Source organism: Diplotaxodon limnothrissa, linkage group LG3, assembly GCF_057381915.1.
Source record: "Diplotaxodon limnothrissa isolate DT_005_m linkage group LG3, D_limnothrissa_male_GT1.1, whole genome shotgun sequence".
Lineage (NCBI taxonomy): Eukaryota > Metazoa > Chordata > Actinopteri > Cichliformes > Cichlidae > Diplotaxodon > Diplotaxodon limnothrissa.
Window position 1 is genome coordinate 26,025,556 of NC_140598.1, and position 24,682 is coordinate 26,050,237.

Sequence of the window (24,682 nt, forward strand, 5' to 3'; positions counted from 1 at the left end):
TGAGATTTGATTTTAACCTTTTGTTGCTCTCACACAACAATTTTCTCGATTTCTTCTTGTTATTTAATAAGAAATCGTCTCAAAGTGCAGCAGTACAACAGAGCATCTTTATAAATGTCAGACTCAGGAAACCATCTGAGTTTTTTTTTTTCCATTTCCTGTTCAGTTTCCTGTTTGCAGCACATCACTTCTCTTTAAGCTTCATCTCTGCAGCCAAAGCTGATCAACAGGAGGCTCTGAGACTCAGTGAATATGAGAAAATGACTCACTGCCTGTGTAACATGCTCAAACCTCTGATTCATTCAGAGAAGGGGGGGGGGGGTCGGCTGATCTTTTGGCTGCTCCTTATTTTTGTCACAGCAGTTTCAGCCCATTCGACAAGCTGAAATAAGAAGCTTTGCAGACAGTCAGGAATGCGTGTGACAGCGAGCAGCGACATTTCTGGGACTTTGGGGCTCGTGTAAAAGCAGAGGATCTGCTGCTCTCTCTTATTTGGCTCCCTGAGTTTCAATGCTGATGCAGTCTGCTGGTCTTCGGCGGCTTCTTAAAAAGCTGCCCGTGGATCAGGATGCTGACTGTGAAGGTTTTTATCATTTTTGCTGCCATTTTTAGTTTTGCCTAAATTTTGAAACAGCCTGTTTACACATGAAAACTAACAAAAATGAAAACTACCAGATCAGATTTTTAAAGATCCTTGAAATATCTAGTTCTGAAGTCTTGTTGAAGTTTGTAGGGATTCTCTGGGCAGTAAATATTAAACCCATTATCAGGCTTCATAATCGGGGCCTCTGACTTCCTGACTTATTTTCATGAACTGAACACCATCTGACTTCCTCACAGATCACCCTGAGTATGTATGAAAAAAGTCAGCAAAGGTAGGTTTTCTGACTGTTAGAGGTAGAATGTAGCTTATTTACTCTACTACTAAAGTACACCTTTAATGTACTTGTACTTCGATCAAAGTACTTCTATGTTCTGCTGCTTTCTAAACATTGGGTGGGTGTACTCCAAAACATTAATTTTAAAGCTTTTCGCACTTCTTATTTTGCAGATTTTCAAATAAAAATCCAAATAAAGCAGTGTAGAGGTCAGTAACTTATGCCAAGCATAAATCATGTTTGTTTTCTTTTACGGTGTTTTCTGGTGTGATACTATGATCCTGATAACATATTGTTTAAATAAAATACTCTGTTCTAATCTTATTATCAAAATCCAGTCACGTGACCTCATCTCTCGTTAGCCTTAAAGTAGTTGGCACATGGGTACATGCTAATGTGAAGAAAATGAGATAAAAACATTGTGTGATTGCATGTTTATTACATATTACCGGACACGGGTTTTACTGAGATAATTCAGGCTTTTTCTTCTTAAAATCAGCCGTTGAAAAAAAAAAATTTCTCCGGACTTCCTCCATCGCTGCACACTCAAACAGAGACGGAAACTAACTAACTAAGACTCTAACGTGTCTGACTGATCATCAGGTAATAGGCAAATATCAAAAAAAAGTTTCTCTCAGTGAGAGTGTGAGCTTAAAGATGTGGCTGTAGAGTCTTTCCTGTCGTCTGCTCTTACTCACCCACACTTTAGTGTCGAGATCTTTGCGTTAGACATGAGTTGGTGGAACAGATTAGGCTTTCGTTTGCTCTTCCCCCCCACTCTCTCACCCCCTCTGTGGGCAATCTGTCACCAGGGGTAATCCTAAAGTTTGGGCGGCCCCATCAATAAGCTGCCTTCACTCCTCCTGGCCATAACCAGTGCTAAAAAACTGACTCTGACTTAGATTTTAGTAAATATTAATTTACTGTTACAAAACATAACTGCTATCTGTTCATTATTAATCTCATATTTTTATATTATTTAAGTAATTAATTTATAAGATTAAACTTTAAAAAAAGAACAATACAAATGTAAAATATGTCTTTATAAATCGAGGTATCAGATATTGCTATTTTGTCAAAGCTCAGGCATCCTCACTTGAAACTGGAACCCGAAACAACAATCTTTTCTTTACTTGCAGATCTTTTCTGCAAGTGAAGAAATCCGACTAGTTTCTTATTTTACTTTGTTCCATGATCGCCAAAACTTGGAAGAATTTATTTTACAAGATACTGCACAAAAACTAAAAAAAAAGAATCCACTTCATCAGATGTCACTGAGTAGTTCATTCTAAAAATAAACTCTCGTCTTCCACTCTTGTCCTGTCCTTCTTACATCTTTCTAGATCTCCCACATTGATGAGTTTTTCCTCTGTCTCTCTCTGGGATGGTAACTGTGCATTAGGTAGCAGACAAACTATAAAACGTTGCTCAAAAACGGTACTGCTTTACTTACATCTGCACCATGAAAAAGTCACAGGCGGCTACTGAAAACATTACACTGCAGAGAAACCCCAGAAACACCAGCAGTGTGATCACATGTTCTGAATGCAAAGAGAACTAATGAACTCTGTGTTCAAACCCTACAGCTGAGACCAATGTGAGGAAGCTTTCCACACATCCAACATACTCTGAATGTTCACTGTGGAGAGAAACTATTCTTCTTTCTTTTTGTTTTTTCAATTTTATTTATATAAAATCTGCAACGCCAACAGCACAACAGCAGTCGCCTCAAGGCGCTTTATATATATTCTCCACTAATGTCTGATTTCATATGTTTCAGCTCTGACTTCACTAAAGATGATAAAGATCTTGATAACCTAAACAAATAAGGCTTCATAAAAGACCAAACAGGACTGCTGATACATTCTGGATGACATTAATGACAATATTATCCCTTTACAAAAATTATAGGGCTGAATCTGGTGGTCTTGTGCAATTACATTTTGTAATGCTTTTAAACAGCAGCAACAACAAACTGGAAATCACCGATACCGCTGAGTAGTTGACCCAGTTTCAAAGCTACGTTTGCTGTAGCTCTCATACAGCCATAAGATCTCAGACTAAATAAAGATCACTTTTAAACCATAACATGATGTCTTTATTACATGACTTTAAGACAAATAAACAATTCTGGAGTCGTGTATACATAATAATTGCATAACATTAATAAACATTTTTATGTATTTTTATTTATGAATTATTTTCATTCTTTTCAGTAGATTACATCAATATTTGATAGTTCCTGTGGTCAGACGGCGATGCAATGTTCACACGTTAAAGGACTTTTATTCCATCTTGTGGCACATGGTGAGCTTATCTTTATTGGCCTGGAGGTTATAGAGTCTAACAATTTTACCACGAAGATAAATGGTATGGTGATTTGTTCAACAGTATATTACTGTACTGTATGTATGTTATGGCTCAAGTTGCAGTTGTACAAATACATATTCATTAAAATGACATTCAAATAACGTCAAAGTGCTTTTCATCTACTGAGCTTTCACTTTTGAACCTCATTTGACCCTTTTCATTGTATGTTTGACATCTCTAATTAATTTCTCATTTTGGCAACAGTACAGTGAATTGTATAATAATGGTTTAAAGATGAATCAAGCTGTTCTTTTTAAGCAAGGTGAGGTTAATGTTAAAGATCTGTAGGTCTTTTTGCATGCTAGCCAAATAAGAAGGCCCAGAGGGCCGATACACAGGGACAGACAACCATTCACACCTCGTGGAAATTTGGATTATCCAATCTAACCTATCCCCACAAGCTGCATGTCTTTGGATGGTGGGAGGAAGCCGGAGTACCCGGAGGGAACCCACGCAGACACGGGGAGAACATGCAAACTCTACACAGAAAGACCCCGGCCTGATGGTGGAATTGAACTCAGGACCTTCTTGCTGTGCGGCAACAGTGCTAACCACCGTGCCACCGTGCTGCCATGACATCTGGGATAGGCTCCAGCCTTCTTTTAGTATTTTTAGTCAGATGGCAAAAAAAGATGATGTCATCAGCATAAAAATGCACACTGAAGACCTGAAAAATGAACGTAAGAATTGGACTGAGCTACAGGAGTGGAGAAGGGGACTTAAAGTAAATAAAAACTTGAATATTTCAAGTATCAGTTGATTTAGCATACAAGTTTTTCAAAGCACTAGAGGTTCTTTTCCACTGATGACATCAGAGGGCTGCCTCGGCCTCAGGAGGTGTGGTAACTCCCCACGGCATGCTGGGTAAATAGTGTGCCAGCCACTCCCCCCAGCTGCTCCTTGGCTCTTCTTCTGTCTCCGCCCCTCCTCGTTTCACTTCCCACCCTCCCACCACCCAGTCCAGCTCTTCTTTACCGCCCCCCACATCCTGTCTCTCCTCCCTCAGAATCACACTGTAGCACTTTTTGGACACTCCTTCTCCACCTCTGCTCCTCTCTCTTTCTATCCCCCGATATCCTTTTTGACCTCCATCTTCTTCAGACACTCTGCACTCCTCCACCACATCCCTCCATCCCTCTATCTCCTCCTCTTTGCTTAACAGACGGTACAAAGTCTTCTTATATACTGCTCGCTCCTCCTTCCCATTTCTTTCTCCTTCTTCCTCCCTTGTTGCTTCTCCACCTGCAGGTTTTAGAATGACAAGCTGTCCTTGTTTCCTGTCTCCTTCCCCTCCTTCACCTACATCTTCACTTTGCATACCTTCTCCTGCCTCTCTGTGGACCAAAAGAACAGAGCGATAAAGCGCCATTACTCCTTCACCTCCCACTCCCTTCCCTTCCACCCTGTTGTATGTTAAAAGCATCAGTCCTTCACTTCCTCCTCTTCTCCTCGCTAACCGCAAACATAGAGGCTTATACACTCTCCTGTACCAGATGGCCATACTAGCTAAAGTTGCCAATATACATGCAGCTGATGCCACACAGAGCACCAGGCAGCCCGCAAACAGCCAAATGCAGAACACCCCTGCAGGCCTGGAAGAAATAGATTTTTCACGTTCCTGTTTTTCATCGGGGCTGGATTTAGTGGTGGTGGTGAGTGCCTCAGAGGCTGTGGTAGCCTCAATGGTGGTGGTTGTGACTATGTTCATTGTTGTTGTTGGCAGTGTTGTAGTTACAGCAATAGTTGTGGTTGTTTCAACAGGTGTTGTTTGAGTTTTAGTCAAATGTCTGGCAGTAGAAGTAGTAGAATGAGTGGTCAAGTCATGAAACCCAACTGTTGTTTCTGTTGTTGTCTCTTTGTGTGAATACTCTGACCATTCAATAAGGCTGGTGATAGCTTCATGCCAGGACCTTCTGATTGTTGTGTGCATTGTGTATAAATCTACAAATGTTGTGGAATCGAGAGGAGAAGAAGTAGAAGGAGCTGTGTCTGGAGGAGAAGTTGATGGATAAAAAGAGTACTGAGTAGTTGGCTGGTAGAAATCTCCTCGTGGACCAGATGCTGAACACAGATCGGATTCTTCCAGACTTGTTACAGGTGTACCTTTGTGCCGCTGGGGAGAGTCACACACCTAAAAAGACAGCGACCATTTAAAAATACTTCAGGTATAGTTTTAATATATATAATCTCCACCATTACCGATGACCCCACCACACTCAAACACATCTTTATATAGAAATGTCCAAACAGAAAAAACTGTAAGGCCAAAATGTGAGCAGCTTGATTTGAAAGGTAAGTTTCAGAAACTATGTTTAGTAGCTTCTATAACCTAAACCCTAAGTGGTTTACCAGTGACTTGTTGGATTTTAAAAAGTTAATAGCAACTGTGCAGAACCAAAAATGCCCACAGTCTTTGTGTTCTTTTAGATGTGTCTGTATTTGTTTAATTTTTCTGTTTGTAGTACATACCACGCTTTCTACATCAATCTTGATATCAGGACCATCCCGCACATAGACGTTGTGTTCATAGTCATCAAGGTACCTGCGCAAATAACCAAGGGAGCAGGTGCATGACCAGGGATTGGCTGAGAGGTAGAGATAAGGTACCTCCTCCTTTTGGCTGAACCATTCATCGGGCATCATGCTGATCTGTAATGGAACAGAAACTTTAACAATTTTAGAGACAAATAACTGCTGTGCCATGAGTGGCTGCAGCTGAGAGAAGGTTTAAACTTGTATTCACATACTCCTTGGTGTGTATTTCCCACCTTGTTTTTCTCCAGGTAGAGAGTTTCTATGGCTGGGAGGGGGTGAAGCATACTTTGAGGAAGCACCTTGATGTGATTAGATGACAGGTCCAGGATCTAGAGGGAAATAAAGAAAAAAAAAATGTGACATTGAAGCTACTGAAATACAAAAAAAAAAAATCAAAAAATCAGCTGATTGATGCACCTGAACCACAAAAAAATCAACTTGCTCAATTTTCTTCTGTATATTAATTTACATGAATGCTCTTTCTACTGGTTTGAGTCTAAATACACAAAAAGTTTATTTAAAAGAAAATAATCCACACGTGGACACTCACACCAGAAATCAATTTTATACTTTGTACCCCTCTTATATCACGTTTTGCCTTCAGAGTTGCTTTAATTCTTCATGGCATGGATTCAACAAGGTTCTGGAAACATTCCTCAGAGATTTTGGTCCAATTAAAAAGAGAGCATCACACAGTTGCTGCAGATTTCTCAGCTGTTTATCCATGAGGTGACTCTCCAGTTCCAATACATCCCAAAGAGTCTCTACTGGCATTACATATGATGACAGTGGGGACCATATGAGTAGAGTGAACTCATTCACATGTTCAAGGAACCAGCTTGAGATGATCTGAGACTTGAGACATGGCATGTTATCCTGCTGATTTTGCCGATTCTGACCATACAGATCTAAATGGATCAAGTTTCTGCCATGTGATTGGCTGATTCTATAATTGTATTAACAAGCAGTTGAATGTGTGTATTTAACACATTAGCTGGTGAGTGGAAATGAATGACTTCAAGTCCAATCAAGTTTTGGCCATAATGAAAGGGAGCCAAGGACCACTTTGCTACACTCTTACTTCTTGAATCTTATCAGCTATGTTTCTCACTACCTTCAATTCTCAAGTGTTGATGACATGACACTGACTGTCTGTATTTTCTAAACCTCCTTTATGATTTTGCACATACTGACCTCCAGCTTAGTGAGTCCAGAAAAGGTGTGATCACTCAGAGAGTTGATAGCGTTGTTTTCCAGGTAGAGTTCAGTCAGACCTGGGCAGGCAGAGAAGGAGCCGTCAGGGAGGGAGGTCAGACGGTTTGATCCCAGCCTGAGGACACTAAGTGTGGGGAGAATGGGACTAGCAGTCGGGATTACCTCTGGAACCTGGACAACAAAACATCCCTTTGTATTAGAAGCTGACTAACTTCATGTTTTCTAAGATTCATTTACAACCACTGTTGACTTTGTGGCCACTGTACAGGCAGACAGAAACCTTGTTTCCTGTGAGGTCGATCTCATAGATCTCTGGGAAGACCTGGAAGGAGGACCAGGACAGACTGGAGAACAGGTTACTGGGAAACAACAGGATCTAAAGATAGACAGAAAATGTGGAAGCCTTTAGAGCTGTGGTGGTTTCCTGTAAAGTGTCATCTCTTAAACAGGAAATTTGTGTCTCTGCTTTGGTCTCCTCCTGTCAGTCAAACACTTGATCCATTATGGGATTTAAACTTTTTTTTCAACACTTTAAACAAAATTTTCTCATTTTCCTCACTGCATGTGTTAAAATAAAGAGTGTTTAGCTGTGTAAGTGTATGGTAATTGTCTAGCTGCATGGAGAGATTAGCTAAACGTTTTTGATATTGGCTGTCAGTCTTAGCTGCAGTTGTCACAGCGGAAAGTCTGCAAATCCCAGATAATCATTTAGTTCTTGACAAAGATCCAAAATGGTCAGTTTGTCAAAACAAAGATATTAAAAAGTAAAGAGCAAGACAAGAATTTCTTCATAAATATTGTAATTACGAGAAACTAAGTCAAGTTTTACATTTTAGTAAATCCTGTGTATTTATTGGGAAAGTAAAATATGCTCACCGAATAAAATACCTACTTATAATGTACTGGTGTAACAAATTACAAAAAATGGATGCCAGGTTCATGGATATGGATAACGGAACCTAAAATGTGTTATAAGGTTGCTTACTGTGCTGCTTATTACTGTAAATTCTCAGAATGCTGCTGGTTTTTAAAGTCTGTTCAACTTCCTAAATTTTCATTCATGTCCTTTGTCAGTTTTTCTACTTTATCAAATTAATATTAATATTTACAGGTGTATCTTTTCTATTCACTAAATGTTAATTCGTCATCATTAGTATATTACTAGTTTAAGCAGTTGTAAGAAAGACATTTCTCTGCAGAAATTAATTAAACTCTGCTCATTCTGAAATTTCTGTTTTAAAGATAAACTTCAAGCCAATTACAATAAAAAATAATAATAAAAATAAAAAAGCTCCTCGAAGGATTTATGTTTGTCATAATAAACATGTTTATTTATTAGTCACATGTTTTTAACTCATTCATCATCATTCTAATTTGTTTAAATTAAATTTGATGTCTTAAAATGGTTTAATCTAATTACAGAATTAAACTATAAATATAATTTCACACTCACAGTTTTTTTTTTTTAATTAAACGGAGTTATTTCCTTCACACTTGACTTCCTGTGGTTTGTGGCATTACCATTGTCGTGGGTTCAAGCCCCACTGCGATGTCGCTGAAGCCGGCTGCTGTGCAGTTCTCCCTGGGCCGGTGGTCCTTGTCCCGGTCACTGCGGCAACCGGCCACTGCTACTCCCATGGGAACACAGGACAGGAGGATGAGAAGGAGGACGAGGTGCCGCATCTTCACTGAGACTCTCAGAGACTGTCGGTATGTCTCAGTCTTAGAGAAGAGATGGAGAAAGTGAAGGAGGAGATGCCTGGTAGAACAGGAAGTGAGCACTTCCTGTGTACGTGTGTGTGTGTTTTGACTGACAGCTACTGAAGCAGGAAGTGTGATAACTGTTCAGTTGACAGATTGTGTATGTTTGACTCTCCAGCCTCACGGCATGTGTGTTTCGATTTTTTCATGTCTTCTCGACAGCTTCCTCTTTGAGTGTTTCACATAATGTTTACTTGCATGTTCAAACTTCCTGCTGTTGTGAACCAGAGTCGATAAGGATGTTCTGAAGCATTCTGACAGCAGAGCTGCCAGCACTGATGTGTGGGTTACTGCAGGAAATCTGTTGAGTCAAGCGGTCTCTGTTTCAGTTAAATCCAACTGATGCGGCGTGAAAAAATAAGGCGTGTTACATTTGAAACTTCGCTGAAATAAAGTTGGATCTGCTAAAGTGAATAAACACAGTGAATAAACACAGTGTATGGCTGCAATGAACAACGTCTCCTCCATGTAAGCAAAGGAGAAAGTCTTCTCCACATCTATCCCAAAGGCAGTACTGATGTAGCCTCGGAGTAGAGCTGCTCCTCCTGAGTGTCAAATTGTGCCATTTTAGGTTGTCAGGACATTGTGAATACCCAACACTGGACAAGGAAAAGATGATGGCTCAATGGATAGAAGGATACTTTGTGACCGCTGTTAACATACTTTAACAAAGACATGTCAACCTGGCAACAAAGAAAATTGAGTTTTTAAAATAGAGGCAACCCAACCTTACCAGTATGCTTAACACTACGCTTCATTTATGTGAATCTATGAATAGTTGAAGCTGTAGAAAACTGAAGAGGCCATTCTGCAGTATTAAATAGGTAAAAATGCTGTCAGCATTTATGGCTATGAGGCCTGTGTCTACTAAAAGGCAAATTGACTAATACAGGCCTTATTCACCCATTCACAAACACATTCATACACTCACTTCAGTAGCTGTATCAGGCCCAAATGTAACATAGTTTTGCAGGGAGCTAAAGAACATGAACATTGTTCACCTGGCCTCTTCATCAAGCTTGACCCTGTAACTTTCTAAGCTGGATCTGCATCCATAACGCCAACGTTTCTGGATGGGGTCCACCTCCCTGGTCCATTGAAAGAAAACAGCCAGGATACTGCACGGAGGTGCAGGTGAGGTTGAGGTGATTTGGCCAAGTGGTTCGGTTGCCTCCTGGGCACCTCCAATTGGTGATTTTCCAGACAGGAAAGGAAGAGACCCCAGGGTAAACCGAGGAACCTTTGGTTTCACAACAGAGAACAGAGATTCTCAGGTAGTTTCTGGAGCTACAGGAAAAGCTGGAGTGGTTGATAGAATTGACTTCAATTTAGTTAAAATGAAAAACAGTGTTACACTGAAAAAAAAAATAGAATTTGTGAGTTTGGGACTCAAATTTAAAGCACATGGATTTGACTTCTAACAAAGCAGCCATCAGCCAACATGATAAACACTACTGCAGATTGGAAGATACACCTGAAAAAGCTTGTTTTACAAGAGAATACAAAGATGCATTGATCTAAACTAGTGTTTTGTTTCCAGGTAAAGGTTCCTGCTTCTGACTGGCAGCTGCTGTTCCGTTATCATGTTTTTATATTAGGTTGCATTTTTTTTAAATTCATATAAATGCATTAAGTGCTACCTGGGAAGAGACCCTGATGTAAATCCAGAATTCAATGGAAAATTTCTATATGCCATCTGGTCTGAAACCCCTCTTGGGAATCCCCTAAGAGCGACTGTGTTTAGTCCACTGCCACTGTGACATTGCCTTAAAGGGAAAATAATTAACATACAGATGAATTCTACGTCACATTACGCACACAAAAAATGCATAAATGTACAGCTCTTTTTGCTTGTGATCTTTGCAACGAAAAATACTTTCCGCTTTGTCGTTTCTATTCTATCTGAGTTATCATTTCTATTCTAGGACTCATTTAAAGCAACTCTTAAATGGGGAAACTTGTTTGCACCCTGGAAAAACACATTGTTGCCATCCATAAATTAAACTTCTGGGTTATTACTTAACAATTTTCACTTACTACAACAAACTAATAGGAAAAGTTATTTTCTCAAACAGGCAGTGGATCTGGACCAGTAAACAGCAGGCTCATTTTTGTCATGGAAATCATTTAACAACAGCAAAAAAAAGACAGGTGGTGGTCCTGCACCCCCTCGTCAACAAGTTGGTTAAGTAAATAATACCCTCACGGGAAAATCGATATCTCTCAATGAGCACACTGTCGCGCTGAGCTAAAGGATCCTGTCTATCCCGCAATATACGCTGAATTCTGAGGACTCTCCTTATCAATCTTGCACCTTCCGCAATGGGTTGGTCGCGTATACGGACAGGACATGGCTGCGACAGGCTTCCCAAATCCACCTTCGCTTTTATAGCCATGGTCTCTCATCTTGATTACATGAAGTGATTTACAATTACTACTCTGAAATATGAATTACATCTGTAATAATCACATACATGTAATAGAATGTTAATAGTACATTTCCCTTTTTTAGGAAATGACCTGTATGTATCTGTGTGACATCAATAAAAGGATCAGGTGCTGCATTATCTTTAGTTACATTGATGTTATTTATTTATGGTGAAACAGTGGTGGAATATCGCTGTTGCTTCCGTATAAATGAAGCGGACATACCTGCGTGGCCGCGATCTAATCCTGTTTACATAAAGTAAGCCTGCTCCCGAGCAGGTTTACGCTTACGGCTCTGTTGCTATGACAGCAAGTCCCGGATGAGCTTCGGGGAACCGAACGATCCAGGATCACGCGAAATCGTCAACAATCTAATCCAGCTAACTTACTTAGCGAGGTACGAAGAACGGGCCCCTGGAAACTACACCCACATTAATGTTTTGTTTTGTTTTGGGCAGGGGGGTGTTTGAATGCACTGACACCTCTCAGCTTCCATAGCCATCCTTCATGGATGAAGACCCAATAAAAACACAAGAAGTGAGTCTTATTTTGAATCTTGGAGACAGTTTATTGCCATCATGTTGTCTGCAGGTAGAGCCTGAGATTGGTTCCTGATACAACCAAAACAACAACAAAAGACAACCCAACACATACAGAGAGAAAACAACAACAATAACAAAAAAGCAACTGAGGGGGTCTGGGCCAACAGGAAGAGGGCTACACCATGATGTCATCATATCCATATCCGTGTTTCGAGTTCTGAAGCGATAACACGCCGTAATGTCACAGATTCTGAGGTCATGATTAGAGCAGAGGTGCAGGGAATGGGCACAGCCTGTCAGTGAGGGGAGTTCTAGAATGTTCTGGAATTCTGCCGAGTCATGGCTGCTATGGCAACACCCCACCCCCTCCAAGTCCCTCCCCCATTCCACCTCAAAAAACAACAAAACTAACCAAAGAAAAAGAATAATGACTAAAATCAGCTTTATGAAGTAAAACAAACTTTACTGTTTGATTCTAAGTTAACCCACAAACACACAAACAGATGCCCAACACACACACACTCAACATACACAAACACATACACTAACTCAACGGTTTGCGTGAGGGCAAAGAAACTCCCTTTAGCAGCATCCACAATAACCAAATATTAATGACACGTATAACTTTAGGATAATTATATTAATAAGTGATGATGACTGATGACATCATAAACCAAAGGTCAAACATGGAGGTTGGTTAAAATACGCAGTACATGATGTGATACACAAATGAAAAACAAACAGCCAATCGGAGGCCCAAGCTGGAAAAAAATCTAAAAAATAAAAATAATAATTAAAAAACTAATTTTCCCATCAGGCCCGGCAGTGGAAGCAGGTTTAGAGATTGTCCTGTGATTGGTCAATTCCAGAGATTCTGCTGACATCATGCTTCTCAGGCCAACTGCAATCACTTTCATTTTCATCATAATTATCGTCATCGTCATGGCACTGACTCCCTCTTGCAGCAGGAAGGAGCGCTGCCATTGGTTGGTTCTAACCTTTTTATGAAAAAAGCCTTAAAAGCCACAGAGCTCATAGTTGCTCCACTTGTTAACTCCCAGAATCCTCTGCTTTGAGTGGGTGGAGTGTGCGCAGTATCGCCAACTCTCCCAGCCCCTCTTGGCAGTAAACTTGTCTTCATTAATTCAGTGCGAATAAAACGCACATAAAACGCTGCGTTCGCTGTGACGCAGGAAGCTGGAAATTTGTTTCCTATCTTAAAGATGTGAAGTGAACACAACACCAGCAAAAATATGTGTGTGTAAATGTCATGTTTGAAAAAGAGAAGAAATTAAAAGCAACCTGAAACAGGTGGAGGCCACAATTTCCAGGATCCCTACGTGCCAGGAAGGCAGCAGTGAATTTTCCCATCCTTCTTGAATTGGATATAATGTAAAAAGTGTCACATCCTTACAGCAGGAATCTTGTATCACACCTGACATGCTGTAGTGTCTGTTACTTCTTCAAAAACAAAATGCTTACTGTATATCAGCTTCTTCTCTCCCTCAAAACCTTCTCCTTCTCAATACATCTCCCAGAATTCCTTGCTTATCTAGCCCTACATAAACAAATCCATCCCTTCATGATTATGTCTCTGAGCTCCAACATCAACTCCCACCTTGGGACATCATCATGTGTTACGCATCACTTGCATTTCCCACGATTGCCAGAGACGGTGAACCTACCGTCAGGACATTTCACGTGTTTAAAAATCAGATTTAACATTTCAAATATACACACACAGCTCTTAAAAACAAACATCTGACAGGTAAGACAAGCGCAGCACCTACTACTACTCCTCTCTGCACCTCTTCTTCCTCAGGGGCCCATTTACACTCGCCGTTCTCACCCTCAACTTCTCCATTTTTGTTTTGCTGTTTTTGCAAATGCCCCATTGGCACTTATTATTCCTGCACTGACGCTTTTACCCTGACTAGCAAGTGCCGCACAGCCGCTTTCTTTGGTTTGTAGCACTCAGCGATGCTGCATTCAAATCACATGGGAGAAGATGTAAATACAAGTTTACTGTTTCTGATTAAATTCCTAATCATCAGTTTGAGGGTTGAAGTGAGTTTAACAAGCTGTACAATCTGTAATTCCCATGGAACTTGAATGCAGCGTAGGCTAGGCGAAGCTCACAATTTCACCTATTCTTCACCTGCTAGCACTAAAAGCTAAAAAAACCCCTCATCAAACACAAAAACACCACCCTGCTAACTGACGTCCTTTATCTTTAAAACAAAATTAGCTTCACCAGCAGACATGTCGGCTTTAAGGCACCTCGTTAACACAGTGATCAACGCCCGAACATCAGCCATCGGTGAAATTTAAAAAAGAAAAAAAAAGCTAAATCATTACGTGATCAAAGTCTGACAGAACGACAAACTCCATAAAATCGAATAAAACAAATTGAAATTCAATTTTTGCACGTCAGCATTGCTAACAGCTCACCTGTGCTAAGCTAAAAGCTTCACAAACACACGCACAGCAGGACAGAGGATACAGGGTGTGTAAAAGTGCTCAAATGCACACACGTGCACACACAACCACACTCTCAGCCGATTCTCTACAGCATCAGGATCACCCCCATGTCCCGCAGTCAATCAGGAGCCTCCATGTTCAGGAGGTCAGAGGTCAGATCGGTGTCTCCTTGTTGTTATTGTTGTTGTTGTTTTTGAGGTCCGGTGCGCTGAACTGCCGCCTCATCCTGGGCGGAGTGTTGAAAGCCCACACCCCTGGCGGCGGCACAATGCCCAGTAGCATGTCAGCAGGAAGGGCCGGGGCCCCTGACCGCGGCAGGCTGTGGTAATGGGGGTGAGGGTGAGGTCCAGGTTGGAATGGTGCATTGTGGGGGTTGTAGTAGGGATGGTGGTGGTGGTACTGATGGTGCTGGCGTTGATTATAAGGGAAGCCTCCGTCTCTGTCCCCGTCTCTGCTTCCTCCTCCTCCTCCTCTGCCTCCTCCTCCTCTCTCCCCCCCTGGCCCAGGGGAAAACCCCCTCCTCTGTCTTGGTCGCCCCTGGTGACCACCGTTGCCACCGCCGCTGAAGTGCTGGTCATTGTCGTAGCTCCCGTTGCCCTGTGGCGAGCTGTCCAGGGAGTTTCGGCGGTAACGACGTTGCTGGTTTTGGTTGTTGCCCTGGTTGTTGTAGTGGTAGCCACCCTGGTTGCCCTGGTTACGCTGCTGCCAGGCACGATGAGGGCTGGGGGTGCGCATGCGAGGAGGCTGAGCTGGGAAGGGGAGGGGCAAGAGACCAGGGAGTTGACCTTGTGGGGGAGGCGGAGGTGAGGGAGAACCTGTAGCTTCTCCTCCCCTGTTCTCCTTCTGCTCACCAGCATCAGTTCCTGCTCCTCCTCCCTCGCCCAGACCCAGAGCTTGCAGGGCAGCGCTAGCGGGTCCCCAGGACAGCCGGTGGGCAGGGTTACTCTTAAAGGGGAACTTGAGCTTGCACTCCTGGGGAGGGATGAAGCGACCGGTTCCCGGGAGGTGGATCGGGACAGTGGGGGTGTTCTGACCTGGAAGAGTTGGAGGAGCAAGGGCTGGGGTCAGGGCACAGACTGTAAATAAAAGATGGACACAGTACAAGCAACCGACTCAACTAATTCCAGATCATTTGATAGGTTTATCGATGACGATCAATAGTGGGGACTTCTAATGGAACTTTCGCCATAACGGTACAGCCACACCCCCGTGCTCACCTTGGCTTTGGTTCTGTCCTCGCAGCTTCTTGGTGATGTTCTGCTGCTGCAGGTTCAGGAGCCGCTGCTGCTCCTTTTTCATCCAGCGGAGCCGCCCTCTCCTGAATGCCGGGTCCTCATCCATCAGACGCTGAACTCTGACCTCTGGGTGGTTGGGGCAGTCGTCGTCTTCGTCCACGTCCCCGTCTCTCTCTCTCTGAGGGGATTCTCCTCCCTCACCATTCATGTCGTCGTCCTGGAAACAAGTCAAACAAAAATTAACACTGGAGGAGGCAACAATGGTTTGACGGGAGGTGCGAACTTACCTGAACAGGTATGATGCTCTCCATCTTGATCATTCTATCTCTCAGAGCTTTGATCTCCTCGTCCTTCATGTTGTTCTGCAGCTTCACCTCCTGCAGAAGTCGCGCACGTTTAGCTCTGCTCCACTAGCACCATCCTCAGGTTGTGAACAAAACAAGCTTAGCATAACTCACCTCCAAAATATCTGTCAGCTTATCGATGTGAGCCTTCAAATCGTACACGCCTCTCTTCTCTCCACCTTCCATTGTCTCTCCTCCTCCACTACCACCACTTCCTCCTCCTCCACCTCCACCTCCTCCCTCTTCAGCGGCAGGGCTCCTCTCCTCTCCGATGCCCACAGTGTCGCAGACGTCCTGGGCCACGGCCCTCCAGCTCTCCCTCTCGTTGGTGTCCTTCTTGGCGTACATGCGGCACAGCTCCTTCATTTTGACGATGGAGAGCGCCTCGATCTCCTGACGGGAGTGACGGAAGTCTCCCAGAGCCACCTGAGGGGGCGCCACACACAGAGGAACAGTTTAAAGAAGAAGAAAAAAGAAAACATCAAAATGCTCCTCCTCTAATGTCCTCTGGACTGTTTGTGCTGGTTAATTTAATAGTAATAATAATATATAGTTTATTGATCTCTATAGGGAAATTCCTCTCTGCATTTAACCCATTCATTCAGTGAAGCAGTGGACAGGGACGGTACCTTGCTCAGGGATACCTAAGAGTACCCCGTTTAGTGGATTCAAACCCCCGACCTCCGATCATGGGGCCACCACTCGACCTACTGAGCAATCCCTGCCCCTGGATTTGCTGGATTTACTGTTAATCCACCAAATTTGTCCACAGATTCTTGTTCCTGCAGGTTATTATCTACATCAGATACAATGACATCATCACATGGCCTTGGAACCACATATCAATGGGCTACAATAACCCTTTTTTAGTATCAAGGCTCCGGAAACACCTCATTAAATGTACAGTGCACAATATATTATGACGTGTCAGGTTGCCTGACAGCCACCTAGCAATGGACTTCAATGGTATTTACACAGTAAAGCAGGGCCTGAGCGTTGCACAGAACCCACAAAAATGGGCAAATCTGGACCCACTTAGGTTTGTAATTTGCCTCTCTATGTTTTGGTTTGATATCTTCAGACAGTCACATAATTTATCACACACAGGCTGAACAGACCAATCCACACTGTATCATGGGTATGTACTAGTTGTACTACAGACCATCCAAGAACTCTGAGCTCTAGTGGACTTATTTTTTACACTAATTAGCTGATACCAGTGTCAGTGTGACGCTCCGTACAGTCTATGGATTGAGAACTCAACACAGTGGCAGGCAAAATGCTACAGCCGAGGCTTCAAAATGTGGAAAGGAAAAGGAAATGTGGCATTAGCTACGATTATCTGTTATACAGAGTTTATGGTAACGCAGCAAAGTCTGTAACAATCTACTTATGCTGGCTTTAATGGGAAATGCATCATATATGATTCTCATGATTTACCACTCATATGTTGTGTTTGACTGGAGCGATGGAGTCTAACTAATTGGGAGTCTGTCTAAGTAAGTCCTTAATCTTTGGTAAACTGCATCTTGGATTAAACCAAAACGTCCAACACTACAGAGCAGTCTAAAGTGCCCACCTGGAGCCGTCTCCAGGAGGGTTTAATGGTTTAAAGGACACGTCCAGTGTATTTTTCAAGGTAAAGGTTTAATTCTTTGCCCCTGAATGCACAGATATGGGAGCATCTATTAGAAAACGTTCAAAAATGTTTATCTGTCCCTCTGAAACCAGACAGAAAACACTGATATCACGTGTGTGTGTTTGTGAGACCTCGTAGCAGATCTCTTTGACGGCCTGCATGCGGAGGTCCTCCATGGTCACCCGTTTGGGGTCTTTGCTGATCCTCCTCCTCTGAGGGATCTGATAGACTCGCAGAGGCTCCCTCCTCTTACCGCTGCTGGGCAGACCGCAGCGCTTTACTATGGACTGCACCTGGACACAGACACACAGGTGAGCCGGGGAACAGCCACTAAGGTCTTTATGTGAAGTCACAGCTACATGAGGAGCTATGAAGGAGCAGCTCGAGGAGCTGGTACCTTATTAGCTGGCAGCTTCTCTCTCAGGGAGGAGATGAGCCTCCAGCTTTCCTCACAGGATCGTTTGTCCGAGTCGTCCCCGCTGTCGCTGTCTGCGTACTGCACACACAGAGAAGGTTAAACACCAGAAGCGGTCACCACACGAGCTCACGTGGAGGAGAAACTCACCAGTCGGTGTTGCTCCAGCAGCAAGTCAGCCTCCTCCTTCTCTTTACGGTACTGAGTCTCCACGTCCTGCAGTCTGCAGCACACACACACACACACACACACACACACACACACACACACACACACACACACACACACCAAACAACCAATGAGATGATCAGTAATCAGGCAACAGCTCTGATATCTGACGTGGTTTACAGTGTGTCTAGAGATGCTATCTGAAACCCAAACTTCAGGGTGTAGTAAAGGTACGTCTACCTCTTCTCCATCTCCAGCTTGATGTCGATGCCTTGTTTCTCCAGCAGCTCTTTCTGGGCATAGTTCCAGTCCTCCGGCTCCTCCTGCTGCTCCATCGTGGCGCTGCGCTCCCTCTCCAGCCTCGCCTGTTCCGGGTGGTTGAATCGAAACACGTGGTTCTTCCCCATGACGATGCGGTTACCTAGAGACGGAAACAGACAGGAAGCAGAGTCTGAGGCCGGCTGCAGGTTTTGGGTGGTGTATTTACTCCATCGATCAAACCTTCTTTGTTTTTCACGTGATGCATAATAAGCTGTAAACTAAAGGGAAACCTGATGTAACAGCTGCAGCAGCCGTGTAACGGCAGGTGCTTCCTGTTTGTTTAAAGCTGCCGGGTGTGTTTCTGTACCTTGTTTTAATATGACGGCGTCTGTGATCTGCTTCCCATTAACGTAGGTCTCTGCTCCGACTAACGGCTCCAGAGTGACCACCACTGCAGAGGGAGACACAGAGAGTCCAAGCAAAGGAAGAAAAACTCATCAGGAGAACTGAAAGACAGAACTGTGAAACACGAGGATATGACTCATGAGCATGAAACAGTCTGAAGGCAGGAATCAGCAGCAGTGATGGATGTTTTATGGGGGCTTCATCAAAGACTTTAATATCTGGGCTTCCTCCTGTAACATTAGCAGAAAGGTTGATCCAAAATCCAGAGACAGAGACCTGGATCTGAAAGTGGTGTGGCCACAACTGCAGAGGCCTCGAGGTCTCACATAGAGACATGCACCGAAACCAGGGATTGTGCTACAGCGCTCAGGGTAACAGCAGCAGACACACACACACACACACACACAGAGGGTGAGCAGGGCAGGTGTAGGGAGGTTGGGGTTGGGGGGAGGTTGGAGGGTGGGCACAGGAAACATGGGCGTGAACATGAGGATGATGTCACCATGACAACAAGTAACAGGGACTAATACCTGACAGATTTCCTGGCAGCTTTCACAGAAAGAGAAGAAGAAAGAGAGTCACTCACTGAGCACACACACGGCTGTTTTTCAAGCTTTCAATGAAAACAGAAACAGAGCTGCAGGTTTCACAGCTTCAGACTCCACACACACTCCTAGAACAAAGATCTAATGCCGACACACAGACCAGACTTCTAAGGTGAGACAGGAACCTTCCCCCTCATAATCTACTGTACATTTATGCAAATTAGCCCCATGTGATACCACATTTGTATAATATATTTTAGTGTCAGTACGCAATTGAAGCTAATATATATAGAAACACACACTCAAACTTTTCTAATCAACATGTCCTGGCTGCAAGGTTTCTAAATCCACACATCATACACGTCGCGCATGTGGCGCCATCATGTGTTAAAGAAAAGTACTGCAGGACCTTTTTATTCCTTCTTGTCTTAAACTGTGAAGAAACTTTCACAGACAGGTTTGAGTGTGCTCTCAGTCTTTGAAGATGAACATAAGCCAGTGAAATCAGGAGGTGTAATGTGACAGAACTCAAGAGCACATTTGTCTGCCATGGTGACTTAGTCGAGTCATTAGTCATGTTAATGATCAACTCAGCCGTCTGCAGGTCTGACTTTAAACCCAGCTGCTGCTCAAACATGTCAGAGAGCTTATTTTGAGGAGTGATGGAAACCAAACCTGATTAAAAATGCATTTTCAAATCCATGTTTTTATTTCTGTTATGCTCACACTGCCACAGCAGCACGGCATGACTAACCGTTCAAAATCATCTTTATCTATGTCACCCTGGGAGCAGCCCCTCTGTCTGAAACAAGCTGCTGGAGCTCCTTTCTTTGAAGGACAGACTGCAGGTGTGCTCACAGCTGGCTATATTACTGATATGACCTCTTTATGACATCATACAGATCCTATAATAGAAACAAAAACTGTGCACAGTGAGCAGGGCAGGCTGCTGACAGATATGTTCACTACATCATTATTACAACCTCACACCACGTTTGATAATAAGAAAAACTTCCAGCACTGTACAGGAGATCCATGACAGCAGACTGTAGAATAGGCCAACTATGACGCAACAGGTGGTAATAATGAAGCGGATTTTAATAAATAATAATTACAACTGTAGTTTGTACTTTTATTCTTTTATAACTTCAGATGTTAAACAGTTCCAGGTAAAGAGTAGAATATGTTTCTCTGGTGTCTGTAAAGTACTGAACGGCTCGTGGTTCAGGCCAGGTTATCACGCAGTGAACTTCAGGAGCTGATCAGTTTATACCAGCAGAGGGCGCTCAAAGCACAGGACCGAGGCTACTTAAACTCTGCACAATGAAGCTGTTTGAACACAGAACACCAGTGTAGCAGAGCAGAGTCAGCCAATCAGGGAACAGAGTGTCAGACATGTGACCAGGTTTATACAAGGAGTAAAAATCTCACCTTCTCCCTGCTCGTTGGTCTCACTGACAAAAACGCAGTGAATCTCCTTTATGAACTGACCCGACAGTTTAATGTCCACGTCCTGCTGCCCGACCCTGGCACACACACACACACACACACACACACACACACACACACACACACACACACACACACACACACACACACACAGAGGAAAAAACTTTAATGTAAACACCTGCCAAGTTAGTTATACAACTCCACCAGGATTAAAGATGAAGGTGCAACTTCTCCTGCAATAAAACTAACGGAGGAGCTTCTGATGTCCAAAATCATAAAGCTGTTGCGTGTTGTTGTTAGATAACTGCGAGTCTCGTGTCTGATAAGATGATATGTACCGTATTTTCACAACCATAAGGCGCACTTAAAAGTCTTAGATTTTCTTCAAAAAGTACGGCGTGCCCTATAGCGCAGTGCGCCCTGTGTGTTGTAAGGAGGACGTAGTAGAGAACACCATGAGAACGCTAAAGGGTGAAGTGTGTGCGTTGACTTTATTGCACATACCTGTATAAAAGAACAGGTATGTGCGTTATGCAGGACATCGTTGTTTTAACAACCCTGAAAATGGCAAAGAGACACGCTTACGAAGCACAGTTTAAACTGAAGGCCATCAGCTACGCGGAGGAACATGGAAATCGAGCAGCGGCGAGAGAATTTAAGATTAACGAATCGATGGTTCGCAAGTGGAGGAAGCTGGAAAACAAGCTCCGGCAGGTCAAGAAGACGCAGCTGAGTTTCCGCGGACATAAGGCGATCATCGAGCAAAGAACGAGCGGGAGAAGCGTTTCGACGGTCACCATTCGGCTAAAAGCAGTTTCACTTTCACTTTTTATGAAACGGTGCCATTTTTCCATCCGGACCAGGACTACGGTAGCGCAGCAACTTCCAGCGGATTATAAGGAAAAGCTGGCCATCTTCCGCTCCTACTGCAGCAAACTTATCGGCGACAAACACATCCAGCGATGGATGACCGATGGAGACCACAGTTTAACCAAGAGTGGAAACCAGCGCCGGGCGAGTTACGCCACAATTTGCCAATGGATTGTAGATGCTTGGGCTAACATGTCTGCTGGCACTGTTGTTCGAGCTTTCGCAAAAGCCGGCATCATTTCCGAGGAGCCGCACGGCACGGAAAGTGACTCTGACAGTGAAGAAAGTGAACCTGGCATGTTTGATGAAGATTTAGCGCAGCTGTTCAATTCAGACACAGAGGATGAGGACTTCGATGGGTTTGATTGATGATAAAAATGTGAGTACCAAACTTTGTTTTGCTCCTGCTTTATTTTTAAATACGCACACTTGTATGCTTGTGTGTTGTTGATGATGACGATTACTGGTAATAAAAATGTGAGTAAGGTACCGAACTCAGGTTTGCTCCCGCTTTATTTTTAAATACGCATACGGTACTTGTATGCGCCCTATGATCCAGTGCGCCTTATGTGTGTGTTAAATACAGTAATGGCACACATAACTGAGACTGCGCCTTTTAGCACAGTGCGTCTTATGGTCGTGAAAATACGGTAACGAGACTCATTGTCATTGTTCTCAACAAGGACTCTGTGGATCATTATTGATGTGGTAACCTCTGCACGAGCAGATTTCTGCATGCACTACATGTAAACAGTGTCGTTACTTCTACTACTACTACTGAAGTAAAGCAGCTAAACTAGTGATAGACTTGTGTCTGTATGTAATTTGTTGCTTTCACACGGAGGTGAGCTGAGGCGTCTCTGACCTCTGGTCTCTTCACAGGACGACTAAAACTATTTCTAACTTTAGACTCAATTTATCAGATTTTCTGAGCAAAGACCAGCAAAGCGATCGATTAACTGATGAAATCACAGCTGACCTGGTCACGCCCTCCTTGATGTAATACAGGAGGCACTCAGACATCAGAGGGTCTTCATTCAGGTTGACCAGGTGAGGCGTCTGTAACACATACACACAAAATTGAGTTTTACTTGATGGGGACATCTTTTTTTTCCCTTTAAAAGTGGGGCAGATCCCCACAGTGAAAGTGAAAACTATTATTATTAGTGAAAACACTAAACACGATTAGATGCTGTTGACTTTTAACTAGCACTGAACACAGGACTGGAGCCACGACTGTGTTCAGTCAGATCCTTTTATAAACACTTTTATAAACAGCGTAATTTACCAAAGTGAAGCATGAATGAAGACAACACAATTAAAGTGAATGCTGACATTGAGTCGAGGTTGTTTTTACTGAGCTGAGCTGTCAAAACTGGTCATTAAGGGCAGAGTGGAGGCTGTCAGATGTCGTCTTTATGAGGCAAAGATTTAAAAGTGTTGGTGAGGTCGTGGTACGGAAAGAAAAGCTGCTGCGTGATCGATCATCTCTGAGTTTTAATCTGGATTTCAAACATCTGCTCAGCAGACCGATTTTACCTCAAAGACCAGAGAGACTTAAAAGCAAACAGTGACATCATCACTTCCAAAGCTGAGTGTGACTCGACACAGGTGCTTATGAGCAGCAGACACTCGGCTCTGACTTTGACGAACACTCCCAGGCATGAAGTAAAACCCATTTATCAGCTGTTCTAACAAAACAAATCTCCAACTAACTCAAAGGGTAGATTTAACCTGACATAAAGGTGAATTCAAACAATAAATACACAGTTTGAAGTACCAGCAGGAACTACAGCTGCATTATTGTGCGTCAGCAGGTGATCACACAATCCTAAACTTAAAGTATTACTAAACCAGAGAGAAAGGTTAAATATACACTCACTCCTTTAGGAGAGAAGACGCCCAGTGTTCCTCCATCTTCCTTTATGGACACGCCCATCTCCACCAGCAGGGACTCTCTGAGGGAGTGAATGAGAAACAGAGACATCAGTCACCATCCATGTTTCTTCTCTTTGTTCATGTTTCCAAATGTTTTCCCCTGTGAGTTACTGAACAAACACACTCAGCTTTTCCACCTAAACACTCTAAACACTACAGTTCCCATGAGCCTCGTGTGCCATGGTGAATAAAGGGTCGTTAAGCCTGTTGTTGCCTTTATGAACCGTGTGAAATACCAAAAGTCGCATCACTCGACTGACATAAACCGCGCTTCGGTGGGTTTCTAGACTTTTAAACCTTGCGTGGTTGCTGTTGCCGGGTTACAGACAAGAGTTTTTGACTCCATGTCAGTGCAGACGCTCCAAGACTTCCTGCTAATGCAGACGAAGATGCAGCAGCTGAGATGAGACTTTTTCTACTCCTACACCTGCCCTGAGGTTTTGTCTGATAAGCGCAGGAGAAAAAGAGCCCACGGCACCAGTACGAACGCTGATGCTCACGGTAGCGTTAGCACTTTTACAAGTGACAACAAAACACATTGACTAAATTAACTGAAGACATGTAAAAAGCTCAGAGTCAAATAAAACGAACCTCTCCAGACGAATAGATTCTGTTTTTCTCAGTTTCTCCTCCCATGTCTCGTTCAGCTCAGCGATGATTTTCTCTGTTTCCTTAAAGCAAAAACACACAAACGTATTGTACTATAAACGCATGACTATAAAACGTCTTCATTCTCACTCAAAAAAGGTGAAATAGCAGCTCCTGTTTGCAGTTTAATCATAGATGTACAGAAAACTGTTCGTGGATTTCTTTTAAACTGAGAAAATCTAAAAAGTTGAGGCTTCCCAGACACGTTCTGAAGTTGTAAGTCAGTTTTTTCATTGGATTTCCAGAAAACTATACAAAAAATAATATATCTTTCTGACAGTGGAAGCCACATGTTTCACAAATTTAGATATGATGGAATTATGACCCGGAAACGTGCGAGGTGATAAAACGTCTCGCCCTACCATCAGTCTCTCAGCTGCTTCCTCTTTGCTGATGTTCTCTGTGGACTCTCCCTCCTCCCTTTCCTCTCCATCCTCGATCAGCTGATCAGGGTCAGCGGGTGTGTCCCCTTCAGATACCGGCTCAGCGCCTGCACAGGAAATAAAACATTTATTACAAAAACATAATGGACCACTTTTGTATTTTTTTTATTTAA

General features: G+C 43.1%; 2 protein-coding genes across 4 annotated transcripts in view; both read right to left on the reverse strand.

Annotated features, from left to right (window-relative positions):
- Positions 1–4,059: 4,059 nt before the first annotated feature.
- On the reverse strand, positions 4,060–8,681 carry gp1ba (glycoprotein Ib platelet subunit alpha). The gene is made up of 6 exons (XM_085350504.1): positions 8,520–8,681; positions 7,279–7,374; positions 6,978–7,169; positions 6,017–6,112; positions 5,718–5,897; positions 4,060–5,379 (listed from the first exon to the last, which is right to left on the reverse strand). The coding sequence occupies exons 1-6, from the start codon at positions 8,679–8,681 to the stop codon at positions 4,060–4,062; spliced, it is 2,046 nt and encodes a 681-aa protein (XP_085206630.1).
- A 3,066-nt stretch (positions 8,682–11,747) lies between these two features.
- The window catches only part of LOC146635103 (kinesin-like protein KIF1C), a 33,476-nt gene continuing 20,541 nt past the window's right edge, over positions 11,748–24,682 (reverse strand). The window contains exons 15-28 of one of the 3 annotated variants that reach the window (XM_085345244.1): positions 24,489–24,616; positions 24,070–24,149; positions 23,423–23,498; positions 22,520–22,599; positions 20,653–20,747; positions 18,639–18,722; positions 18,251–18,431; positions 17,993–18,065; positions 17,825–17,923; positions 17,559–17,720; positions 15,903–16,214; positions 15,732–15,821; positions 15,427–15,661; positions 11,748–15,243 (exon numbers count right to left, since the gene is read on the reverse strand). In XM_085345244.1, the coding sequence (XP_085201370.1) occupies positions 14,363–15,243; positions 15,427–15,661; positions 15,732–15,821; positions 15,903–16,214; positions 17,559–17,720; positions 17,825–17,923; positions 17,993–18,065; positions 18,251–18,431; positions 18,639–18,722; positions 20,653–20,747; positions 22,520–22,599; positions 23,423–23,498; positions 24,070–24,149; positions 24,489–24,616 (2,576 nt within the window). In that variant the 3' untranslated portion in view covers positions 11,748–14,362. Of the gene's footprint in view, positions 15,286–15,426; positions 15,662–15,731; positions 15,822–15,902; positions 16,215–17,558; positions 17,721–17,824; positions 17,924–17,992; positions 18,066–18,250; positions 18,432–18,638; positions 18,723–20,652; positions 20,748–22,519; positions 22,600–23,422; positions 23,499–24,069; positions 24,150–24,488; positions 24,617–24,682 lie in introns of all 3 variants that reach the window. The other 2 variants (XM_085345236.1, XM_085345228.1) reach the window with 2 other exon arrangements.

Coding starts and splice junctions, on each gene's coding strand:
- gp1ba (XM_085350504.1), bottom strand. CDS start 8,681: ATGCGGCACCTCGTCCTCCTTCTCATCCTCCTGTCCTGTGTTCCCATG. Junction 7,375..8,519: donor GGCTTGAACCCACGACAATG/GTAATGCCACAA, acceptor GTCTATCTTTAG/ATCCTGTTGTTTCCCAGTAA. Junction 5,898..6,016: donor TCTACCTGGAGAAAAACAAG/GTGGGAAATACA, acceptor GTTCCATTACAG/ATCAGCATGATGCCCGATGA.